This window comes from Bos grunniens, chromosome 2 (genome assembly GCF_055505025.1).
Source record: "Bos grunniens cultivar Pamir isolate PY7600 chromosome 2, Bosgru_T2T1.0, whole genome shotgun sequence".
NCBI classification, from domain to species: Eukaryota; Metazoa; Chordata; class Mammalia; order Artiodactyla; family Bovidae; genus Bos; species Bos grunniens.
The window spans coordinates 40,423,056-40,444,715 of record NC_141166.1 but is presented as its reverse complement, the minus strand read 5'-3'; the positions used below and the strand labels follow the sequence as shown (position 1 = coordinate 40,444,715).

The 21,660-nt window shown below is 42.7% G+C and overlaps 2 protein-coding genes and 1 pseudogene across 2 annotated transcripts; 1 reads left to right on the top strand and 2 right to left on the bottom strand.

Moving 5' to 3' along the window:
- Positions 1–2,577: 2,577 nt before the first annotated feature.
- Positions 2,578–5,958, bottom strand: LOC147377946 (gamma-crystallin F-like). Its single transcript, XM_086343259.1, has 4 exons — positions 5,417–5,958; positions 5,095–5,337; positions 3,240–3,242; positions 2,578–2,850 (listed from the first exon to the last, which is right to left on the bottom strand). Exons 1-4 carry the CDS (start codon positions 5,423–5,425, stop codon positions 2,578–2,580), a joined length of 528 nt encoding a protein of 175 aa, XP_086199385.1. The 5' UTR covers positions 5,426–5,958.
- A 3,805-nt stretch (positions 5,959–9,763) lies between these two features.
- On the top strand, positions 9,764–10,534 carry LOC147377945 (ubiquitin-ribosomal protein eL40 fusion protein pseudogene; annotated as a pseudogene).
- A 5,147-nt stretch (positions 10,535–15,681) lies between these two features.
- Positions 15,682–17,723, bottom strand: LOC147377944 (gamma-crystallin D). The gene is made up of 4 exons (XM_086343231.1): positions 17,486–17,723; positions 17,164–17,406; positions 16,858–16,860; positions 15,682–16,006 (listed from the first exon to the last, which is right to left on the bottom strand). Exons 1-4 carry the CDS (start codon positions 17,492–17,494, stop codon positions 15,734–15,736), a joined length of 528 nt encoding a protein of 175 aa, XP_086199357.1. The 5' UTR covers positions 17,495–17,723; the 3' UTR covers positions 15,682–15,733.
- Positions 17,724–21,660: the final 3,937 nt, after the last annotated feature.

Genomic DNA, 21,660 nt, shown 5'->3' with positions numbered 1-21,660 from the left:
TTAACCTCACAACATACAAGGAAGACACTTTTACTGTCCCTACTGTACCAACAAGGTATACTCTGTCCAGATCCCCTCAGCCCTCTTTTCAGCTCGTGTGCTTACCTTCCAGCTTCTGCAGGCTTTGAACTAATGCTGGCCCTGATGCCTTCTGAAGATTGCCCTTCACCATCCCATAGAGTCCCAAGGCTCTGAGAGTTTTATGGCTCCCTTGCCCCATGACCAAAGACAAAGGGAATACCAGCCCCCAGATCCTTAGCCTCCAGGTGGGAGAAACTCAGAAGTACGATCCAAGCTCTGGGACACTTCAAGGGACCCAGCTGAGTTGGCTTTTTCTTCCCCATCTTGCTTCCCTACCTCTCTCACCTTTCATCCTGGGAAATAACTGCTATATAGTAAGTACTTATAATGTAAGTGTTCCTTAGTTATTATTGGGTATCCGGACCTTGTACATTAGTGTTTTCAAAGTATCAATAATAGGTTGAGGATCACCTGCAATAGAATTACTTGGGACAACTGATAAAAGGCAGATTCCTAGACCCACCCCACAGGTGAAATTTAAGGACTGCAGTGCTTGTGCATGCCATTCATTGTGAGAGATTTAGGACTATTAACTGCATTAAACTACATTTAATTCCTGTGAAGTGAAAAATATTATTACTTCCATTCTTACAAACTAGAAAAGTGAGACACAGAAATGCTAAAAGTGCTAGCTTACCCCATTGCCCACTTCTCCTCCTGCCCTCAATCTTCCCCAGCATCAGGGTCATTTCCAATCAGTCAGCTCTTCACATCAGGTAGCCAAAGTTCTGGAGCTTCAGTTGCAGCATCAGTCCTTCCAATGAATATTTAGGACTGATTTCCTTTAGGATCAACTGGTTTGAACTTCTTGCTGTCCAAAGGAGTCTTTTCCAGCACCACAATTTGAAAGCATCAGTCCTTCAGTGATCAGCCTTCTTTATAGTCTTACTCTCCCATCCATATGTTACTACTGGAAAATCCATAGCTTTGACTATATGGACCTTTGTTGGCAAAGTAATGTCTCTGCTTTTTAATATGCTGTCTAGGTTGGTCATAGCTTTTCTTCCAAGGAGCAAGTGTCTTTTAACTTCATGACTGCAGTCACTGTCCGCTGTGTAGCCCAAGAAAATAAAATCTGCCACTGTTTCCACTTTTCTCCCATCTATTTCCACAAAGTGATGGGACTGGATGCCATGATCTCAGTTTTTTGAATGCTGAATTTTAAGCGAGGCTTTTCACTCTCTTCTTTCACCCTCATCAAGAGGCTCTTTAGTTCCTCTTTGCTTTCTGCCAGTAATCTTGATTCCAGCTTGTGCTTCATCCAGGCTGGCATTTTGCATGATGTAGCTTTTGAACCGTGGTGTTGGAGAAGACTCTTGAGAGTCCCTTGGACTGCAAGGAGTTCAAACCAGTCCATCCTAAAGAAAATCAGTCCTGGGTGTTCATTGGAAGGACTGATGTTGAAGCTGAAACTCCAATACTTTGGCCACCTGATGCGAAGAGCTGACTCATTTGAAAAGACCCTGATGCTGGGAAAGATTGAGGGCAGGAGGAGAAGGGGATGACAGAGGATGAGATGATTGGATGGCATCACCGACTCAATGGACATGGGTTTGGGTGGACTCCGGGAGTTGGTGATGGACAGGGAGGCCTGGCGTGCTGCGATTCATGGGGTTGCAAAGAGTCGGACACGACTGAGCGACTGAACTGAACTCTGTATAGAAGTTAAATAAGCAGGGTGACAATACACAGCCCTGACGTACTCCTTTCCCAATTTTGAACCAGTCTGTTATTCCATGTTTGGTTCTAACTGTTGCTTTTGGACCCGCATACAGGTTTCTCAGGAGGCAGGTAAGGTCTTCTGGTATTCCCATCTCTTTAAGAATTTTCCACAGTTGGTTGTGATCTACACAGTCAAAGGATTTAGCGTAGTCAATGAAGCAGAAGTAGATGTTTTTCTGGGATTCTCTTGCTTTTTCTATGATCCTATGGATGTTGGTAATTTGATCTCTGGTTCCTCTGCCTTTTCTAAATCCTGCTTGTATATATGGAATTTCTCGGTTCACGTGCTGCTGAAGTCTAGCTTGAAGGATTTTGAGCATTACCTTGTTAGCATGTGAAATGAATGCAGTTGTATGGTAGTTTGAACATTCTTGGCGTTACCTTTCTTTGGGATTGGAATGAAAATTGATCTTTTCCAGTTCTGCATATTGAGTGCAGCACTTAAATAGCACCATCTTTTAGCATTTGAAATGGCTCAGCTGGAATTCCATCACCTCCACTAGCTTTGTTCATGGGAATGCTTCCTAATGCCCACTTGACTTCACACGCCAGGATGTAAGTAAGTGTTTGGACCCAGACATTCTGTCCAGACTCTCTAACTGCTAGCCATGCTTTCTACTGACACGTGTAAGAAAAGCCACATTATTCCTACCTTTTATTTTGTTGAGTCCACCCAAGGAGTCTGAAAGGAAAAGAAGTCTACATAACTGCAGGAAACACACAGGAAATATTTTATTAGCTTCCAGATAGAGAAAAAGGTAGAGTAAAAATATTTCAATAGAAATCCACAGCCCTCCTCAAGGAGCCCACTCGGGCATCCACAGCCCCCCATTCGTGGTAGCGCCTATAATCCCCCGGCCGCAGCAGGTACTGCCGCCCCCGGTAGTTGGGCATCTCATAGAGGACCCACCAGCCCTCCAGCACATTGAAGGAGTGGATCTCACTGAAGTGGAAACGCTCATGGAGCGAGGAGCAGTCCTCCGTGATCTCCACCATCTGGCCTCGATAGTCCTCTCGCTCGTAGATCCTCAGCCGGTGGGAGCTGGTCTGTGGGTTCAGCAATCAGCAGATGGGAAAAGTCAGAAAAGCTAGTCTTTAGCCACCAATCACTCACACCCCTGGGGGAATGGGCATTTAGAACTTTTTTTCTATATCAAAGATGACAAAAAGACAGCTAACACCAGAGTCAACTGTATACAGTTGGGTACACTGCCCACTGCAAAACTGAAGAGAGTGCCATTCACACAGATGAACACAGATTAGCATCATTTTATATTGCAAATTTTACTTATTAAAATAACTGAAGTTGTTCTGGTTTGCCATTCAAAAAAAAAAAAAGATATGTGGGACTTCCCTGATGGTCCAGTGGTTAAGACTCCACCCGTCCAATGAAATGGGTGTGGGTTTGGTCCCTGGCTGGGGAACTAATATCCCACATGCTGTGGGGTGTGGCCAAAATAAAAAGGATATGCATGGTGCTCCCTAGAGTTTTCTAGGACCACAACCTACATGAACCATATTTAGCACCTATTTAGTACCATTTTTAAGCAGCAATTTTATATATAATTTTTGTTCTCTCCTTTATAAAGACCATTGACTTACAGTGGCCTGGAGTTCTCCTTGGAGGATATAAAAATAATTAGATTTTAAAATTAAAAGGCAAATATATCCCTGGCAAAAGGCATTATTTTGGATCTCAGTAGCTTTAGAAGAGGCTGGGGAGAGAGGAAGCAGAATTGCTTTCCCCAGAGTAAGACATAGATTGGTAGCAGTTCAGACCAGACATCTCCTAATCCCTTCCTTTCTGCTTTGAGTCCTGCTTTTCTGAAGTCCTAAAAAGCAAGAGCCATCATAATGGTTAGGTTTCAGTCCTCAGCTCTAACATATGATCCAGGAAAATACTTTAAGGTTATTGATAAAAACAGAAGCTCAAAATTATGAGGCAGGCCTGTCTAGATCAATAGATTATAAGACGTTTAGGAAAATGGAAGGGAGGCTGTTAGTCCTGGGTGAATCCTGTCTGTCTCTTTGGAGCACTTGGTTTTTATCTGCTCGTTTCTTCCCGACAGGTACGTATTCAGTCTTCCTTCTTCCACCATCAAACCCTCCTTAGCAAAGGTTCTCATAAACAATTCATTCTGAGGCATAAAAAAAACCACTAATAAGGCATCTTCCATGGTTTGCAAAGGGTTCACATGTCCGTTACCTAATTTCGATCTTCACAACAGCCTGACACACGTGGAGCAACCATTCTGTCTGCTTTTATGAGAAACTAATGACTAGAGCTTTCAGGCTGTAATCACAAGAGTCAGGACTGGAAGGTGGAAGCCGAGATTTCCAGGCTTCTAATGCCAGTCTAGGTTCTATCAAAGCATTAAATCCTCTGAGGGTCTTTCAAAGTTACCCAAAGTGGTACATTTTCCACAGAACGCTGTCATAGTCAAATTATAGCATCCCTAACTGTGGAATTCCAGGCTGCTTGGGCTTTATTTGGATAGCAGTGGCTTTGCAGGGGCTCCTGGAGTCACACTGCTGGTCAGTTGTTTTGCTGAATCAAAAAGCAGGACTTGAGAGACCCTGGTTGTTCAAAGTACTCAATATCTGGAGGGCGAAGGGTGGCTTGCCAGGTACCAGGCAATCTCCTATCCACCTCATCTCAGCTCTATGAATTAGCCGCCCTGCTGCTGCTGCTAAGTCACTTCAGTCGTGTCCTACTCTGTGTGACCCCATAGACGGCAGCCAACCAGGCTCCCCTGTCCCCGGGATTCTCCAGGCAAGAACACTGGAGTGGGTTGCCATTTCCTTCTCCAATGCATGAAAATGAAAAGTGAAAGGGAAGTTGCTCAGTCGTGTCCGACTCTTAGCGACCCCACGGACTGCAACCTACCAGGCTCCTCCATCCATGGGATTTTCCAGGCAAGAGTACTGGAGTGGGATGCCATTGCCTTCTCCAATTAGCCGCCCCAGTAGCCCCATTTTACAGGTGAGGAAAGACAGAAATAGCCCAGGGACTAGCCTAAGACCACTGGAGTGTGAGGAGTTCATCACCTGTGGCATAGACACTCTGAACAAATACCATGCCACTTTTTCCCAGTAGAGGTGAGTTTAATATTAGCAAAGAAAAATACAATCTCAATTAAGAGCATTGTATTCTCAATTAAGAGATATTATAAAGGAAAATAGAACCCGGTTAGAACCAGCAAAGGAAGGCCACCGTCCTACATTCTGACCACAGCTCTGGGGCATCGGTGTGACCCGAGGCCACGGCAGGCCCAGGGGGACCGGACTCACGTGGGGGATGAGGCGGCAGGAGCGGATGGAGTCGTTGAGGCCCATCCACTGCTGGTAGTCGGGGTAGTCACCGCGCCGCAGGAAGTACTGGGGGCCCTGGAAGTTGGGCTGCTCGTAGATCATCCAGCAGCCACTGTCCACGCGGATGGAGTTGCAGCGGCTGAAGTAAGGCTGCAGGTTGGAGTGGTCGCTGCTGCACTCATAGTGGCGGCCCTGGAAGCCCCGGTCCTCGTAGAAGGTGATCTGCAAGGAAGGGAAGGAGAGGCTCAGAGGCCTGGCCTCCAGCCGGGCTGCGGGCCCCTCCCGCCGGCGCGGGGCTCACCTTCCCCATGGCTGCTGGACGCGGGGATGGAGTTCAGTGTGGTGGGGCCGGCGCGCGCTCTATATAGCGGGAGGGCTGCTGCGTTGGCAGGAACAACACAAAAGGGGCCCCCGGGTGAGGAGGATTTCCTTTCTGTCTCTTTTCTATATAATGACCGCGGGGGTGGGGTGGGGGACTTACTGTATGTTTTCTCTTAGACTCTCCAGAGCTTTCGAACTGATGACCCGCGTAAAACTGTCACTTGGTGCCTCTGGGGCCTTTAAATGAAGCCTATTCAGGAGATGGGAAGCGAGCAAAAGCGCTTAACTGTGTTAACACTTGTAATGAAATATTTTATTTATCTTTTAAGTATTCTAAGTGATCTCTTTTTGAGGAACTGACACGGGGTTGTGACCGGGTCAGAGGTCAGGATGGGGCCCAGCGGGAGGCGTCTAGATGAGAGCTTTTCCTTGGTGTGAGGATGTGGGACACAGACACCTGCCTTCTGCACAGGACGGTTGAAGGAGGATGGGATTTTCCCCTGAGAGAACTTTCTCCCATCCTCACGGCTCAGGAGCGGATGCAGTAGACATTACACCGGAGGAAGACAGGTGGTAGGCGCTGGACCCCAGGAAGCCCTGTTCATGCACCTGGCTCAGCTCTGCTCCCTGGAGACTGAGTGGACCACCGTCACCTCCAGATGCAGCCAGTGTCTCCCGGAAGCTCCCAACTCTGGAGTTCATGAGGCAACTCATGGTGGTTATTATTTAACTAACTTTTTAATTAACCAATAATTTTGCAAATTAGGGGCTAAGCCTAATTATTCTGTTGTTGTTGTCAGTGCCCAAGTCATGTCTGACTCTTTGCCACCCATTAACTGCAGCATGCCAGGCTTTCCTGTCCCTCCTCATCTCCTGGAGTTTGCCCAAGTTCATGTCCATTAAATCAGTGATGCCATCCAACCATCTCATCCTCCATCGTCCCCTTCTCCTCCTGCCCTCAATCTTTCCCAGCATCAGGATTTTTCCAATGAGTGGGCTCTTTGCATGAGGTGGCCAAAGTATTGGAGTTTCAGCTTCAACATCAGTCCTTCTGATGAGTATTCAGGATTGATTTTCTTTAGGATGGACTGGTTTGATCTCCTTGTAGTCTAAGGGACTCCCAAGAGTCTTCTCCAGCACCACAGTTCAAAAGCATCAATTATTCAGTGGTCTGACTTCTTTATGGTCCAACTCTCACATCTGTACAAGACTACTGGAAAGACCATAGCCTTGACTAATTAGTTCTAGCTGCGTGCAATTTCAAGGTTATATGCAAATATAACAGATTTACAATCTTACAATCTTGCAAAGACTCTCCCTTCTCTACCTCCCCTGGCTCCTGGGCAAGCCTGGTTGCTCTCTGGTTAATATTCTGGTTCCACAGGCTGGAATCTTCTTTCCTTCCCTTAAACCCCTCCCACCCCACCTCCACCAGCTTCTTCTGGTGCTCCCCTCTTAGAACAGATTTTCTCAACCTCATACTGTTGTGACAGTTTGGGTCAAAAAAATCTCAATTGTGGAGGTCTGTCCGCTGTATTTGAGGATGTTGAACAGCATCCCTGGTCTCAATCTTCTACATGCTATTAGCATCACCCTCATGGTTATGGCAACAAAAATGTCTCCAGATATTGTCATATGTCCCCTGGGGGAGCAAAATCAACCCTGGATGCAAACCACTGCTTTAGAAGGATCTTGTCCTCAACTATATGCAACTGTGATACATCCTGTTTCATTCCTCAGTCTGGATTCTTGTTACTTAAGCCTAAAGCCAAAAAACTGTTTGCCTTGAAAATTTTTATTTGAAACACATATGTTTATTAAGACTTTCCCACATTGTTTCTTTCAAAAATTCTAATTTTATAGAAATGTGAAAACTATAGAGAAGAAGAAAGGAGGAAAAAATTAAAATCATAGGACCATATTTTAAAAATCACTGTCAGGACTTCCTTGGAGGTCCAGTGGTCAAGACTCAGTGCTTCTAATGCAGGGTTCAGTCCCTGGTTGGAGAACTAAGATCCCACATGCCTCAAGTTGTGACCAAAATCAAAAAACAAAATCACCATGGACAAGTATTTTAAAATCTCCTTTAAGTTCGACAAGATGAAAAAGTCCTAGAGATCTTTGCACAACATCCAAATAGTTAGCAATAGTTGCTCCCTGGGTAGGGAAGATCCCCTGGAGAAGGGAAAGGCTACCCACTCCAGTATTCTGGCCTGAAGAATTCCATGGACTGTATAGTCCATGGGGTCACAAAGAGTTGGCTTTCCCTGATGGCTCAGTTGGTAAATAATCTGCTTTCAATGCAGGGGACTCTGGTTTGATTCCTGTGTTGGGAAGATCCACTGGAGAAGGGATAGGCTACCCACTCCAGTGTTCTTGGACTTCCCTTGTGGTTCATTTGGTAAAGAATCTGCCTGCAATGCGGGAGACCTGGGTTCAACCCCTGGATTGGGAAGATGCCCTGGAGAAGGGAAATGCTACCCACTCCAATATTCTGGCCCGCAGAGTTCTACAGACTGTATAGTCCATGGGGTCGCAAAGAATTAGACACTACTGAGTGACTTTCACGTTCACTGTACTATGTGTTTGAAAAATGGTTAAAATGGTAAATTTCATGTTATGTGTTTTTTTTTTTTTTTTTTTTTTACCAAAATAAAAAAGACCTCATTCCTCCCCACAAAAAAAAAAAAAAAAAAAAAAAACCTCTTAATTTTCACTTCTTTGATCTAATGCTTTCACCTGTAAGAACTTGTCCAAAGGAAATAGCTAAAGGTACATGAAAATGTTATGCACAGTGGCATTTCATCAGAACACTCTTTATAATGTGAAAAATTAGATTCAAACAAGATGTCCAAAATAGTGCATTAACTAGGCAAATTATAGAGCATCTCTCTGATGAGATGCTACACAGCTACCAAAAATCATATTCACAAAGAATTTATTTAAGGATATGGAAAATACTCAACGTATGTTAAAATTTTAACATGCACTGAAAACTACAAAACATTGCTGAAGAAAAGAAGATATAAATAAATGGAAGAACATCGTATGTTCATGGACTGGAAGACTTAATATTGTTCAGATGTGAGTATTTCCCAAAGTGGTCTACAGATACAATGTAATCCCTGTAAAATTCTAATGATATTTTTTGTGGCAGTAGAAAAAACCCATCCTAAAATTTAGATAGAATCTCAAGGGGTCCCAAATACCCAAAACTTTGTGTGTGTGAAGCAATTTTTAATTTTTATTTATTTATTTAATTTTGGCCTTACCATGTAGTTTGCAGGATCTCAGTTCCCTGGTGGCTCAGACAGTGAAAAATCTGCCTGTAATGCGGGAGACCTGGGTTCAATCCCTGGGTTGGGAAGACCGCCTGAAGGAGGGCATGACAACAGACTCCAATATTCTTGCCTGGAGAACGGCCCTTGGACAGAGGAGCCTTGCGGGCTACAGATCATGGGGTCACAAAGAGTCAGACACGACTAAGCACACACAGTTCCCAGACCAAGGATTGAACCTGGAGCACTGCAAGTGAAAGTGCCAAATTCTAACCACCAGACACCAGGGAACTGCCCAGAGACAATCTTGAAAAAGGAGGACAAAGCTGACATTCTCACACTGATTTCAAAATTACTTCAAAATTACACTAATCACAACAGTGTGGTACTGGCATAAAGACAGACATACAGACAAACGAAGAGTAGAGAACACAGACGCAAACTCTTACATATACCGTCAAGTGAATTTTGACAAGGCTCCCAAGACCATTCAATGAAGAAAAAACAGTCTTTTCAACAATGGTACCGGGAAAACTAGATATCCACATGCAAAAGAATGTAGTTGGACCCTTACCTTACAGTATGTATTATACAAAAACTAACTCAAAGTGAATTAGAGACCTAAATATAAGAACTAAAACTAAAGAAGGAAAGAAGCAGGTTGCCCTGACTGGACTGACTCCATTTTTAAAAGAAAAGGAGCTGCATCTTTTAATTTGGTGGACTTTGAACTGCATACCAGGGAGGCCATAGAGAGAAAATACTAACAGCCAAGCAGGCTTCCTAGACAGATAAAAACCAAAACAGGCAGACCCCATACCTAGATCTCCCAGAGCCAGAAGGAAAGCAATGTTCACTATATAATCTTAATAATGTTTATTGATGTAGACTAAACTGTACGTCAAGATGTAAATCTATGGCTATAACCTGATTGTATCTCTTACTAACATTGTCCCCGGTGGACTTTAGAGAATATGGGGATGTGGGCTTGGGCACATATACTTTGGGTATAAAAGGTTGTCACAAAAATCAGTTGGGGTCCCTGGCTGAAAAGGAAACTGCCTCGGACTTGCCAGTGTAATAAACTTCACTCCGCTATCCACGCTGTCCTTCTAAGTGAGTTTGCTTCACAAAACTACAAAACTCTTAGATGAAAACATAGAGGAAAATCTTCATGGGATTAGACTTGGCAATGATTTCCTGGATATAACACTAAAGCATAGGCAATAGATACATTGGAGTCCATCAAGATAAAAACTTTTGTGCATCAGAGGAAACTATCAACAGAGTGGAGAGGCTACCCAGGGAATGTGAGAAACTATTTGTGAATCATGTATGATAAAGGATTGATATTCAAAATGTACAGAGAACTGATACAACTCAGCAAAATCAATAGCAATGCCCCCCTAAAAAAAAAAAAAAACCAATTAAAAAAAAGGCTTGCCCTTTCTCTTCAATGAGGTGGCCAAGCAGCAGACTCAGAGATGCAGATCTTTATGAAGACCCTAGTGGGCAAGACCATTACCCTTGAGCCCAGTGACACCACTGAGAATGTCAAAGCTATAATCCAAGACAAGGAGGGCATCCCGCCTGACCAACAGCATCTGATTTTTGTGGGCACACAGCTGGAGAATGGCTGCACTCTGTCAGAATACAATATCCAGAAAGAGTCCACCCTGCACATGGTGCTTTCTCTGCGAGGCAGCATCACTGAGCCTTCCCTCTGCCAGCTCGCTCAGAAACACAACTGCAACAAGATGATCTGCTGCAAGTGTTACACTTACTTGCACCCCCGTGCTGTCAACTGCTGCAAGAAGTGAGGCCAAACCAACAACCTGCGCCCCAAGAAGAAGGTTAAATAAAGCCCCTCCACCGGCTTCTCCTTTGACCGCAGGGTGGCCTCGTGCCCAAGCCCCAAGGCCCTGGGGCCTCAATAAAGTTTCCTTTTCATTGACTGGAGCAGTTAAAAAAAAAAAAGTCTTGATTAGAAGCTTCTCCAAATAAGATAATACGGTGGCCAATAAGCACATGAAAAGATGCTCAACATTGCTAATCATTAGGGATATGCAATTAAATCTACAATGAGATACTTCATACACATTAGAATGACTATTATAAAAAACAGAACAGAAAATAAGTGTTAGTGAGGATGTCAGAGAAACTGGAAAACTTGTACATTGTTGATGGGACTGTAAAATGGTAGAGCCACTGGGGAAGATTGTATGGTAGTTTCTGAGAAATTAAACACTTAATTACCACACGATTCAACATTTCCATTTCTAGGCATACTCAAAAGAATTGAAAGCAGTGACTTAAACAGCTATTTGTATCCCAATGATCATCGCAGCATTCTTTATTATAGCAAAAAGGAAGAAACAACGCAAGTGCCCTTTTAGGAATGGGTGTATGGACACACAGAATGTGGTGTATGTATAGAATGGAATATTATTCAGCATTAAAAAAGGAATACAATTTTGATGAATTTCACAACTTGGACAAACCTTGGAAACATTATCCTAATTGAAATAAGTGAGACACAGGACAAACATATGATTCAATGCATTTGAGATACCTGGAATAGATTTATGAAGAAAGAAAGTAGAATGGTGGTTACCAGGGGCTGGGGGAAGGTGGGAATGGGGAGTTATTGTGTAATGAGTACAGCAGCTTGGGATGATGATAAAGTTCTGAAAATGAATAGTGTTGATGGTTGCATAATGATGTGAATGTGCTTTATGCCACTGAATTGTACACTTAAAAATGCCTATAATGGTAAATTTTATGTATATTTTACTATGATTTTAAAAGTCTTCCATTAGCAACAAGAAAAAAGGGAATCAATTAATTTTTCAAAATTAATTTCTTGATTTTGATAATTCTACTGTGGGTTAGAACTCCATCCTCTCACTGCCAAAGGCTCTCTCCTTGGCTGGGGAACTAAGATCCCACAAGCTGCACGATGTGGCAAAAAAAAAAAAAATTTTTTTACTGTAGTTATAAACATTAAAATTAAAAACATTAAAATGGGATGAATCCTAGTGACTTAAATGGAATTAAAAAGCATTTAAAACAGTTTATTTTAACTTACAGTCCTCTTCCTCTTACTTTATAATAAGAGAATAATTAATAAAATTAATGTCTTAAGTTTTTTTTTATTAGTACCTTTCCCTCCTTGGGTTTTCTTCCTCTTTCCCCATTTACTCATTTCATTCTGTCATACACCACCAAAGCTTACGTTTAAGAACTGGTAATATTTCAGGGTCTTTTTTAATGCTGGGAATTAGTGCTCTGGACACAACTGTGCTGTAGGCGAAACTTGTTAGGCTCTTTCCTTCACTCAACCTTCCTTGTATGTTTCCCCATTTGCAGCTAGCAGCTATGGTACCAGGGACACCAGCTTCAGGATAATACAGATGCTAAATATTGTGGGAAATGGACAAACTTTGCACTCTGATGATAGTGTTGAGCTGCTGAATCAACCATCCCTAAACCCTGGGCTACCCTAGGACTTCCTATCGTGTGAGTAGATTTCCATATTACTTACCCATTTGGTATGGTGTTTTGGCTAATTTCAGTCTAATGTATATAACTGATTCAGATCCATTTTTGGCCAAGGGATTAGGGTACATTCTAATTTGAGGAAACTCCGGGAGATGGTGAAGGATAAGGAAGCCTGGCGTGCTGTAGTCCATGGGGTCACAAAGAGTTGGACACAACTGAGTGACTGGACAACAACAACTAATCAAGCTTTGGAGGATGAGTAGTTCACCAGGAAGAAGGTGGGGAAGAATAATCTGGGTGAGGAAAAGACGTGAGCAAATTCAAAGAGATGTGAAAATGCTTCATGTGCTTGGAAGAGATGGAGTAAAGGATGACTGGGGCCTGGCAATTGGAGAGGAAGTGGATAAGCTGTGGCCAGATTCTTGAAAAGGTAGAATTTTTCTCTGTGGGCAGTGGAACAATATCAGAAGTTTTTAATCAGGGAAATGACTTGATCAGATCAGTCTTTGAGTACAAACATAATCACCACTCCTCCTTGCTACGATTCTAGCAATGAAATGCAAGACAATAAGCAGCAGGAGAATGTAAATGATAACAATGTTATATTCCCTCTAACCTTATACAGGCAATATATTAATACATACATATACATACATACGGAGAGTATATATACACAGCTATAAATGTATATAACTGTGTGGCTATCATATTTGTATATATGTAGACAGAATACTTGGAGAAGGCGATGGCACCCCACTCCAGGACTCTTGCCTGGAAAATCCCATGGACGGAGGAGCCTGGTAGGCTGCAGTCCATGGGGTTGTGAAGAGTTGGACACAACTGAGTGACTTCCCTTTCACTTTTCACTTTCATGCATTGGAGAAGGAAATGGCAACCCACTCCAGTGTTCTTGCCTGGAGAATCCCAGGGACGGGGCAGCCAGGTGGGCTGTCGTCTATGGGGTCGCACAGAGTCGGGCACAACTGAAATGACTTAGCAGCAGCAGCAGCAGCAGACAGAATACTGGGCTTCCCCAATGGCTCAAGTGGTAAAGAATCTGCCTCCAATGCAGGAGGCACAGGAGAGGCTGTTCAACCCCTGGGTTAAGAAGATCCCCTGGAGGAGGAAATGGCTACCCACTGCAGTATTCTTGCCTGGAAAATCCCATGGACAGAGCCTGGCGGGCTACTCACAAAAAGTCAGACGTGACTGAGCACACACCTGCATGCATGCAGGGAACGAAGCTGTGGATTATCCTATATATCTAATTCAATTCCTGGTTAGTTGCTTGCAGTGACCTCATGGTAAGAATCTGTATGCTAGTGCTGTCATTATTTTAAGAATCTTCCTGATTCTGTAATGGAAAATCTCTGATTTTCTGAACTGTGAGTTCTGAATTCTGATGTACTTCTATTATTAACTGTTTGAAATTAAAACTGGACCTTAGTTTACCTTATATAAAATGAGTGATCTAAGTTAGATAATCTCCAAGTCTGAAATATGTTAAATATCATATGAGTTCATTGCTCTATAATGACTTGCCTTCTACCCTCCCTCTCCCTCCCTCACTTTCTCCTTCTCTTCTTCTTTTTGGGCTGGGGGAAGGGAAGAGATTTTCCATTAGGAATTTCCTTGAGTCTTTGAATAAAGTTCTAAGCAGTTACGTTGGGAAAAGGTATGCTCTGTGTCAACCAGAAATGTGTATTGAACTACAAATAACAGAACACCCGTGACAGTGGCATAAAAAAAACGTGGGTTTATTTTACTCCCATTACGAGAAGTTTCAAAGTAAAGGATTGCTGGCCTTGTGTGATGGCTAATTTTATGTCAACTTAACTGGGATTAGGGATGCCCGGATAGCTGGCAAAACATTATTTTCGGGTGTGTCTGTGAGGATATTTCTGGGAGAGCTTAGGATTTGAATTGGTAGTCTGAGTAGGGAAGTTCACCTCTACCTATGCCTTATTCAGTCTGTTGAGGGCCTGCATAGACCAAAAAGGCGGTAGAGAGAGTTACTTTCTCCACCTGCAGGAGCTGAAACATCAGTCTTCTGTTCTCAGACATATCAGCACTCCTCGTTCTCAGGCCTTTGGACTCAAGACTGAATTATTCCACCAGCTTTCCTGACTCTGCAGCTTGCAGACTATGGGACTTCTCAGCCTCCATAATCACATGAGCCAGTTCCTAGAATAAATCTCCTCATCTGAGCTTCCCTGGTGGCTCAGATGGTAAAGAATCTGCCTGCAATGCGGGAGACTCGGGTTTGATTCCTTGGTTGGGAAGATCCCCTGGAGAAGGGAATGGCTACCCGATCCGGTATTCTTGCCTGGAGAATCCCTTGGACAGCGGAGCCTAATGGGCTACAGTCCATGGACTTGGAAAGAGTCGAACACGACTGAGAGACTAACACTTCCACTTCCTTTCATATCTATAGAGATCCTGTTGGTTCTGTTACTCTGGAGAGCCCTAATAAATAGCTACCATTGGTTCAGGGGCTTGACCACATATAGGCCAGCATTTCTGAAACTGTGGCTTCTCCCTCATGCTTGTCACCCCTTGAATGTAAAATGCCTAAAATAAGAGGGAACCTTAGGCAGCTATTCCCTTTCATCAGGAAGACAAAACTTTTTCCAGAACCATCTCCTCTCCTCATCAGCATTTGTCCACTTATGTTTCAATGTCCAAAAAGTGTCATGAGATCAGATAAGAATCAATATCAAACACTTTAAAAAAAAAAAGCAAACTAATGAAAGGAGAAAAATAGAGTCTGCCAGAGATGTGTGAACTTAACTTTTGCATACAACTTAGGGAATTTAGGGAATTTACGGAATGGCACCCCACTCCAGTACTCTTGCCTGGAACATCTCATGGACAGAGGAGCCTGGTGGGCTGCAGTCCATGGGATCACTAAGAGTTGGATATGACTGACTTCACTTTCACTTTTCACTTTCATGCATTGGAGAAGGAAATGGCAACCCACTCCAGTGTTCTTGCCTGGAGAATCCCAGGGACAGGGGAGCCTGGTGGGCTGCTGTCTATGGGGTCGCACAGAGTCAGACACGACTGAAACGACTTAGCAGCAGCAGCAGTAGGGAATTTAAAAATCTTCTGAAGCCCATTGTGGTAACTAGCTTCAGAATCCTTGATTTGAAAAGTGGGTCACACCATCTCTGAACTTCAATTTTCAGATCTTCACATCTCAAAGAAAAACTGGCGAGATTTCTAGCAAACTAGTCTGAAGCAGCAACATGTTTAAAGGCCAGAGAATCAAATAAGATAGGTATTATAAAAGTGTTTCACAAGCTGTAAAGTTCTGCTTCATATGAAAGCATAGTTCTAGTGAGAGAATTTTGTTATCTGAAGATCATACACCTTGATTTCCACTTGTATCTTCTGTGTGAGTATATAAATAAAATAATAAAATAAAAGTAAGACAAAAGGGAAAGCACAAGCAAACCAGTGCCAGGAAAACAGAAAATACTTTATTAGTTTCCAGATTGAGAAACGATGCCTTTATTTCAATAGATATCTATGACTCTTCTCAAGGAGCCCACTTTGGCATTCATGGCCCCCCAGTCATGGTAGCGCCTGTACTCCCCTGGCCTCAGCAGATACTGCCGCCCCCGGTAGTTGGGCAACTCATAGAGGACCCAGGAGCCTTCCAGCACATTGAGAGAGTGAATCTCATTGAAGTGGAAGCGGTCTTGAAGAGAGGAGCAGTCCTCAGTGATCTCTATCATCTGGCCTCTGTAATCTTCCCTCTCATAAAGTCTGAGCCTGTGAGAGCCAGCCTGGCCCATCCAGAGGTGGAAAGAGGAGAAAAGCAAACCATGAAATGATTCCAACACATTCATGCCATTCAGTTTGGTGAGGCTCAAGCCATTTTCAAGTATAAGGTAAAAATGAATTACTTCTGAATCTTTATATACTCCTCACTTTCAAAGGTGAAAATTCAGTGCCTTTTCAAGATCGTAAAGTGTGACTAAAAATTAAGAAGGAACTCTTGTACTTCAATACATTCATATATTTCCCAGGACAAACTGTTAACAATGCTCAGGACACTGTACCATAGAGAAACCAAAACTTTAACAGCTTATTACTATTTTTGCCATTTTGAAGATTTTTTTTAGTTTTTCAGGCATGCCTGTTTGAACAAGAAAATCAGTTTATGAAATGAATGATCCTACATTAAGTTTAAAATAAATCTTGGAAAGATCACCAAGGACTTAGATGCTTCTGAAGTCTTTCAGTTAAATGCTTGATTTTCACTTAATAATTTATGAATGAGGAAAAATGAGAAAGAAAAATCAGTTAGCCCAAGGACTGATTCAAAACTTTTCAAAAACCTTAGTGTTTTAACACACATGTGAACTCTGTGTAGCCCACATGTAAAATCTCTGTGTCATTCTCCCTTGACAAAAAGCACTTTTATTTGTACAGGTAGGAAAAACTAAAATATACAAGTGGGGAGCAAAAAGGTGAAAGGGTGTTATAAAAACTAACCCTTGTAAAAGTATCCTTTTCCACTCCTATCTGCTCAGCAAGTAGCACCTAATTATTTTTCTTTGAAATATTAGTGATATTAGTGGTTTTTCTACAACTCCATTGTAAATAATTCCAGGTCAGGACCTCTATCTTATACATGCTCAGGGCTGCAAATGCATTCTTACTGAATACATATTTGTTGATTAACTGGTACCTGGGCAACAATTCATGGGGTTGCAAAGAGTTAGACAGGACTGAGCGACTGAACTGAACTGAACTGGGCAACAATTTGCTTTTGTTCTGAGCAAATTATATTGAACTAATATACAATAATATACAATAGCTTACTTTCCCTCTCAAACTCTGTTATTCTGAATGATCACTACTCCAAATGTTGAACCTCTGTCTGAAACTATCCCTTCTGAGTCCACAGGGCCCGGATCTGCTACGGAAATGGACTCACGTGGGGGATGAGGCGGCAGGAGCGGACTGAGTCGCTGAGGCCCATCCACTGCTGGTAGTCGGGGTAGTCACCGCGCCGCAGGAAGTACTGGGGGCCCAGATAGTTGGGCTGCTCGTAGATCATCCAGCAACCGCTGTCCACACGCACCGAATTGCAGCGGCCCAGGTAAGGCTGCAGGTTGGAGTGGTCGCTGCTGCACTCATAGTGGCGGCCCTGGAAGCCCCGGTCCTCGTAGAAGGTGATCTGCAAGGAAGGGAAGGAGAGGCTCAGAGGCCTGGCCTCCAGCCGGGCTGCGAGCCCCTCCCGCCGGCGTGGGGCTCACCTTCCCCATGGCTGCTGGATGCGGGGATGGAGTTCATGCGGTGCGGCCGGCGCGCGGTCTATATAGCGGGAGGGCTGCTGCGCTGGCAGAACAACACAAAAGGGGCCCCCGGGGTGAGGAGGGGATGTTTGTGTTCTCTTTTTACTCTTCGCTGTCAGAGTCCATGGGGCTTATTGTGGAGTTCGGTCCCATTCTCTCTGGAGTTTCTATCACTGGCTGATGCTAGATGAGACAGTTTGAAAAAAAAAAAAAAGCAATCTGGGACATTGTCTATTTAATAATAGAAGTAGAGCTTCAGCCATTTCATATATATTCCAATCGTTTATTTCTATGAGTTGGGGAAAAACAAGAAAATGTAAGTGGCCCAACAAAAAAGGCAGAGTCTTGAAATGGCAAATAGAAATTAAGCTCTAAGAAGTATGTGCCATAATATTGAATGCTAATTGTTAATCAGAAAGAAATGACCTTTACTTAATATTGAAAATTTCAAATTAGTCCTTTAAGAGAGCTTCTTCATTAAAAAGTGTAAGAAGTTATAATGTTTTACCAAGAGGGTTCCCAAAATGTCAAACTTTCTGTATGGTAAAAAACCAAAAACAACATATACAAATCTTTAGCATTTGGTCTAGTTTTGTTGCCGTTGTGCATGGAAGTAGATTGAAGATTAGGTGTTTCATCTTGGCTACTTATAATTCAAAAGAGAGAATAGCTTTAAGATGCTTCATCTCAGAAAGAAGAAATAAAAGGAAATTTTCTATGATACAAATGAAGTTATTTATAAAACAAAACAGACTCACAGACTTAGCAAACTTATGGTTACCAGGGAGGGAAAGGTGGAGAGAAGGGATAGTTAGGGAGTTTGGGATGGACATGTGCACACTGCTGTGTTTAAAATGGATAACCAACAAGGACATAATGCACAGGGATCTCTGCTCAATGTTATGTGGCAACCTGGATGGGAGAGGAGTTTGGGGGAGAATGGATACATGTGTATGTGTGGCTGAGTCCCTTTGCTGTCCATCTGAAACTGTCACAATGTTGTTAATTGGCTATATGCCAATATAAAATAAAAAGTTAAATAAAATAAAAGGGTAAAGTCTAAAAGTTCAAAGAAATAAAAAAAGGTAATGCATGTAAAACACAAAACCAGATTACCCCTTAGGTTATTGTAAAAGAAAATCAAATTCCTAAGAAAACTGTTTCTGGTGGGCTCTAGATACACCTTTGTTCAATGGGGAGCAAGATTACACAAAGCTTTTGACTTAGAGGGAATTAACTGCATGAACACAAAGAGGAACTATAGCTGGAATGATATGGGTAGAATGAGGAATAAATATCTAGAAGCTGTGACTGTGGTCTTTAGAAAGCGTTTATCAGTCTGGAAGAGGATAATTTGATGAACTGGAAAGAGCACTGGAATGTAGTCACTCTATAAGTATTCACATCGTTTCAAACAAAAGTGAAGAAAAAAGGGACTAGTTCAGGTTTGGATTTTGTTGCATGCAGGTTTAATGATTTGTATAGCTAGTGTAAGTAGCTTAATAAGGAAGGCACATTGAAAGCTGAGATAGATTGAAAGCTAAGCCTCTTGCTCCAAACAGTTAGCCAAAGTGTGGTTTTGAAGGGAACGTTTTTGACAGAAATTAAAAGTGCTACTCCAGTGAGCAGGCTTCCCATGTGGCTCAGTGCAGGAGACATGGATTCGATCCCTGGGTGGGGATGATCCCATGAAGGAAGAAATGGCCCCAGTATTATTCTTGCCTGGAAAATTCCATGCACAGAGGAGTCTGACAGGCTATAGTCCACAGGATTGCAAAGAGTTGGATATGACTGAGCAGCTGAGCTTGCATGCACACACGCATTCCAGTAAACACACTAATGAAGAAAGTGAAACAGCCTTATTGCCCATATGTATAAAGTTTGAGTAGTCTGGATAGACAATCAAACCATCCACTACATTCTCTTAAGCCAAAACCTAAATGAGAGTAAAAGAGAACCTAACTCTTTTCAATTCTATGAAGATTGAGAGAGGTGAGGAAACTGCAGAAATAAAGCTTGAATTTAGCAGAGGTTGTTCTTGAGGTTTAAGGAAAGAAGCCATCTCTATAATATAAAACTTCAAAGTAAAGCAGCAAGTGCTGATGTAGAAATTGCAGCAAGTCATCCAGGAGATCTAGCTCAGATAATTAATGAAGGTGTCTACACTAAATAACAGATTTTCAATTAGTTGCCACCTAGCACTTTCACAGCTAAAGAGGAGAAGTCAGTGCCTGGCTTAAAAACTTCAAAAGACAGACTCTCTTTTTAGGAGCTAATTCAGCTAGTGATCTTAAATGAAGCCAGTTCTCATTTACCATTTCAGAAATCCTAGTCGTTCAGAATTATGCAGAATCTACTCTGCCTGTGATCTATAAAAGGAACAACAACACAGCCTGAATGATAGACCATCTGTTTACGACATGGTTTACTGAATATTTTAAGCTCACTGTTGAGACTTATGGCTCCAAAAAAAGTTTCTTTTCAAAATAGTACTGTCAGTGAAAAGGCATCTGGTCACCCAGTAGCTCTGATAGAAATGTACAATGAGATTAATGTTATTTTCATTCCTGTTAACACAACATCCTTTCTGCAGCCCACGGATCAAGGAGTGATTTTGACTTTCAAATCAGATTATTTAGGAAATACATTTCATAAGCCTTTCAGTTCAGTTCAGTTCAGTTCAGTCGCTCAGTCGTGTCCGACTCTGCGACCCCATGAATCACAGCACGCCAGGCCTCCCTGTCCATCACCAACTCCCGGAGTTCACTCAGACTCACGTCCATTGAGTCAGTGATGCCATCCAGCCATCTCATCCTCTGTTGTCCCCTTCTCCTCCTGCCCCCAATCCCTCCCAGCATCAGTGTCTTTTCCAATGAGTCAACTCTTCGCGTGAGGTGGCCAAAGTACTGGAGTTTCAGCTTTAGCATCATTCCTTCCAAAGAAATCCCAGGGCTAATTTCCTTCAGAATTGACTGGTTGGATCTCCTTGCAGTCCAAGGGACTCTCAAGAGTCTTCTCCAACACCACAGTTCAAAAGCATCAATTCTTCGGCACTCAGCCTTCTTCACAGTCCAACTCTCACATCCATACATGACCACTGGAAAAACCATAGCCTTAACTAGACGGACCTTTGTTGGCAAAGTAATGTCTCTGCTTTTCAATATGCTATCTAGGTTGGACATAACTTTCCTTCCAAGGAGTAAGCGTCTTTTAATTTCATGGCTGCAGTCACCATCTGCAGTGATTTTGGAGCCAAAAAAAATAAAGTCTGACACTGTTTCCACTGTTTCCCCATCTACTTCCCATGAAGTGATGGGACCAGATGCCATGATCTTCGTTTTCTGAATGTTGAGCTTTAAGCCCACTTTTTCACTCTCCTCTTTCACTTTCATCAAGAGGCTTTTGAGTTCCTCTTCACTTTCTGCCATAAGGGTGGTGTCATCTGCATATCTGAGGTTATTGATATTTCTCCCGGCAATCTTGATTCTAGCTTGTGTTCCTTCCAGTCCAGCATTTCTCATGATGTACTCTGCATAGAAGTTAAATAAGCAGGGTGACAATATACAGCCTTGATGTACTCCTTTTCCTATTTGGAACCAGTCTGTTGTTCCATGTCCAGTTCTAACTGTTACTTCCTGACCTGCATACAGATTTCTCAAGAGGCAGGTCAGGTGGTCTGGTATTCCCATCTCTTTCAGGATTTCCCACAGTTCATTGTGATCCACACAGTCAAAGGCTTTGGCATAGTCAATAAAGCAGAAATAGATGTTTTTCTGGAACTCTCTTGCTTTTTCTATGATCCAGCGGATGTTGGCAATTTGATCTCTGGTTTCTCTGCCTTTTCTAAAACCAGATGAACATCAGGAAGTTCACAGTTCACGTATTGCTGAAGCCTGGCTTGGAGAATTTTGAGCATTACTTTACTAGCGTGTGAGATGAGTGCAATTGTGCGGTAGCATTGCTATATGTGCATCTCAAGCATGTTTATTTTTAGCGCAAGAAATGGGCAGTTCTGGATTGTTAAAATTTCTCCTTAGGACAGGAGGATTTCAGTGGAGGTTTGTACCTCAAGACTAGTGGGCTAGGGACTTCTCTGGTGGTCCAGTGGTTAAGACTTTGCCTTCCAATGCAAGAAG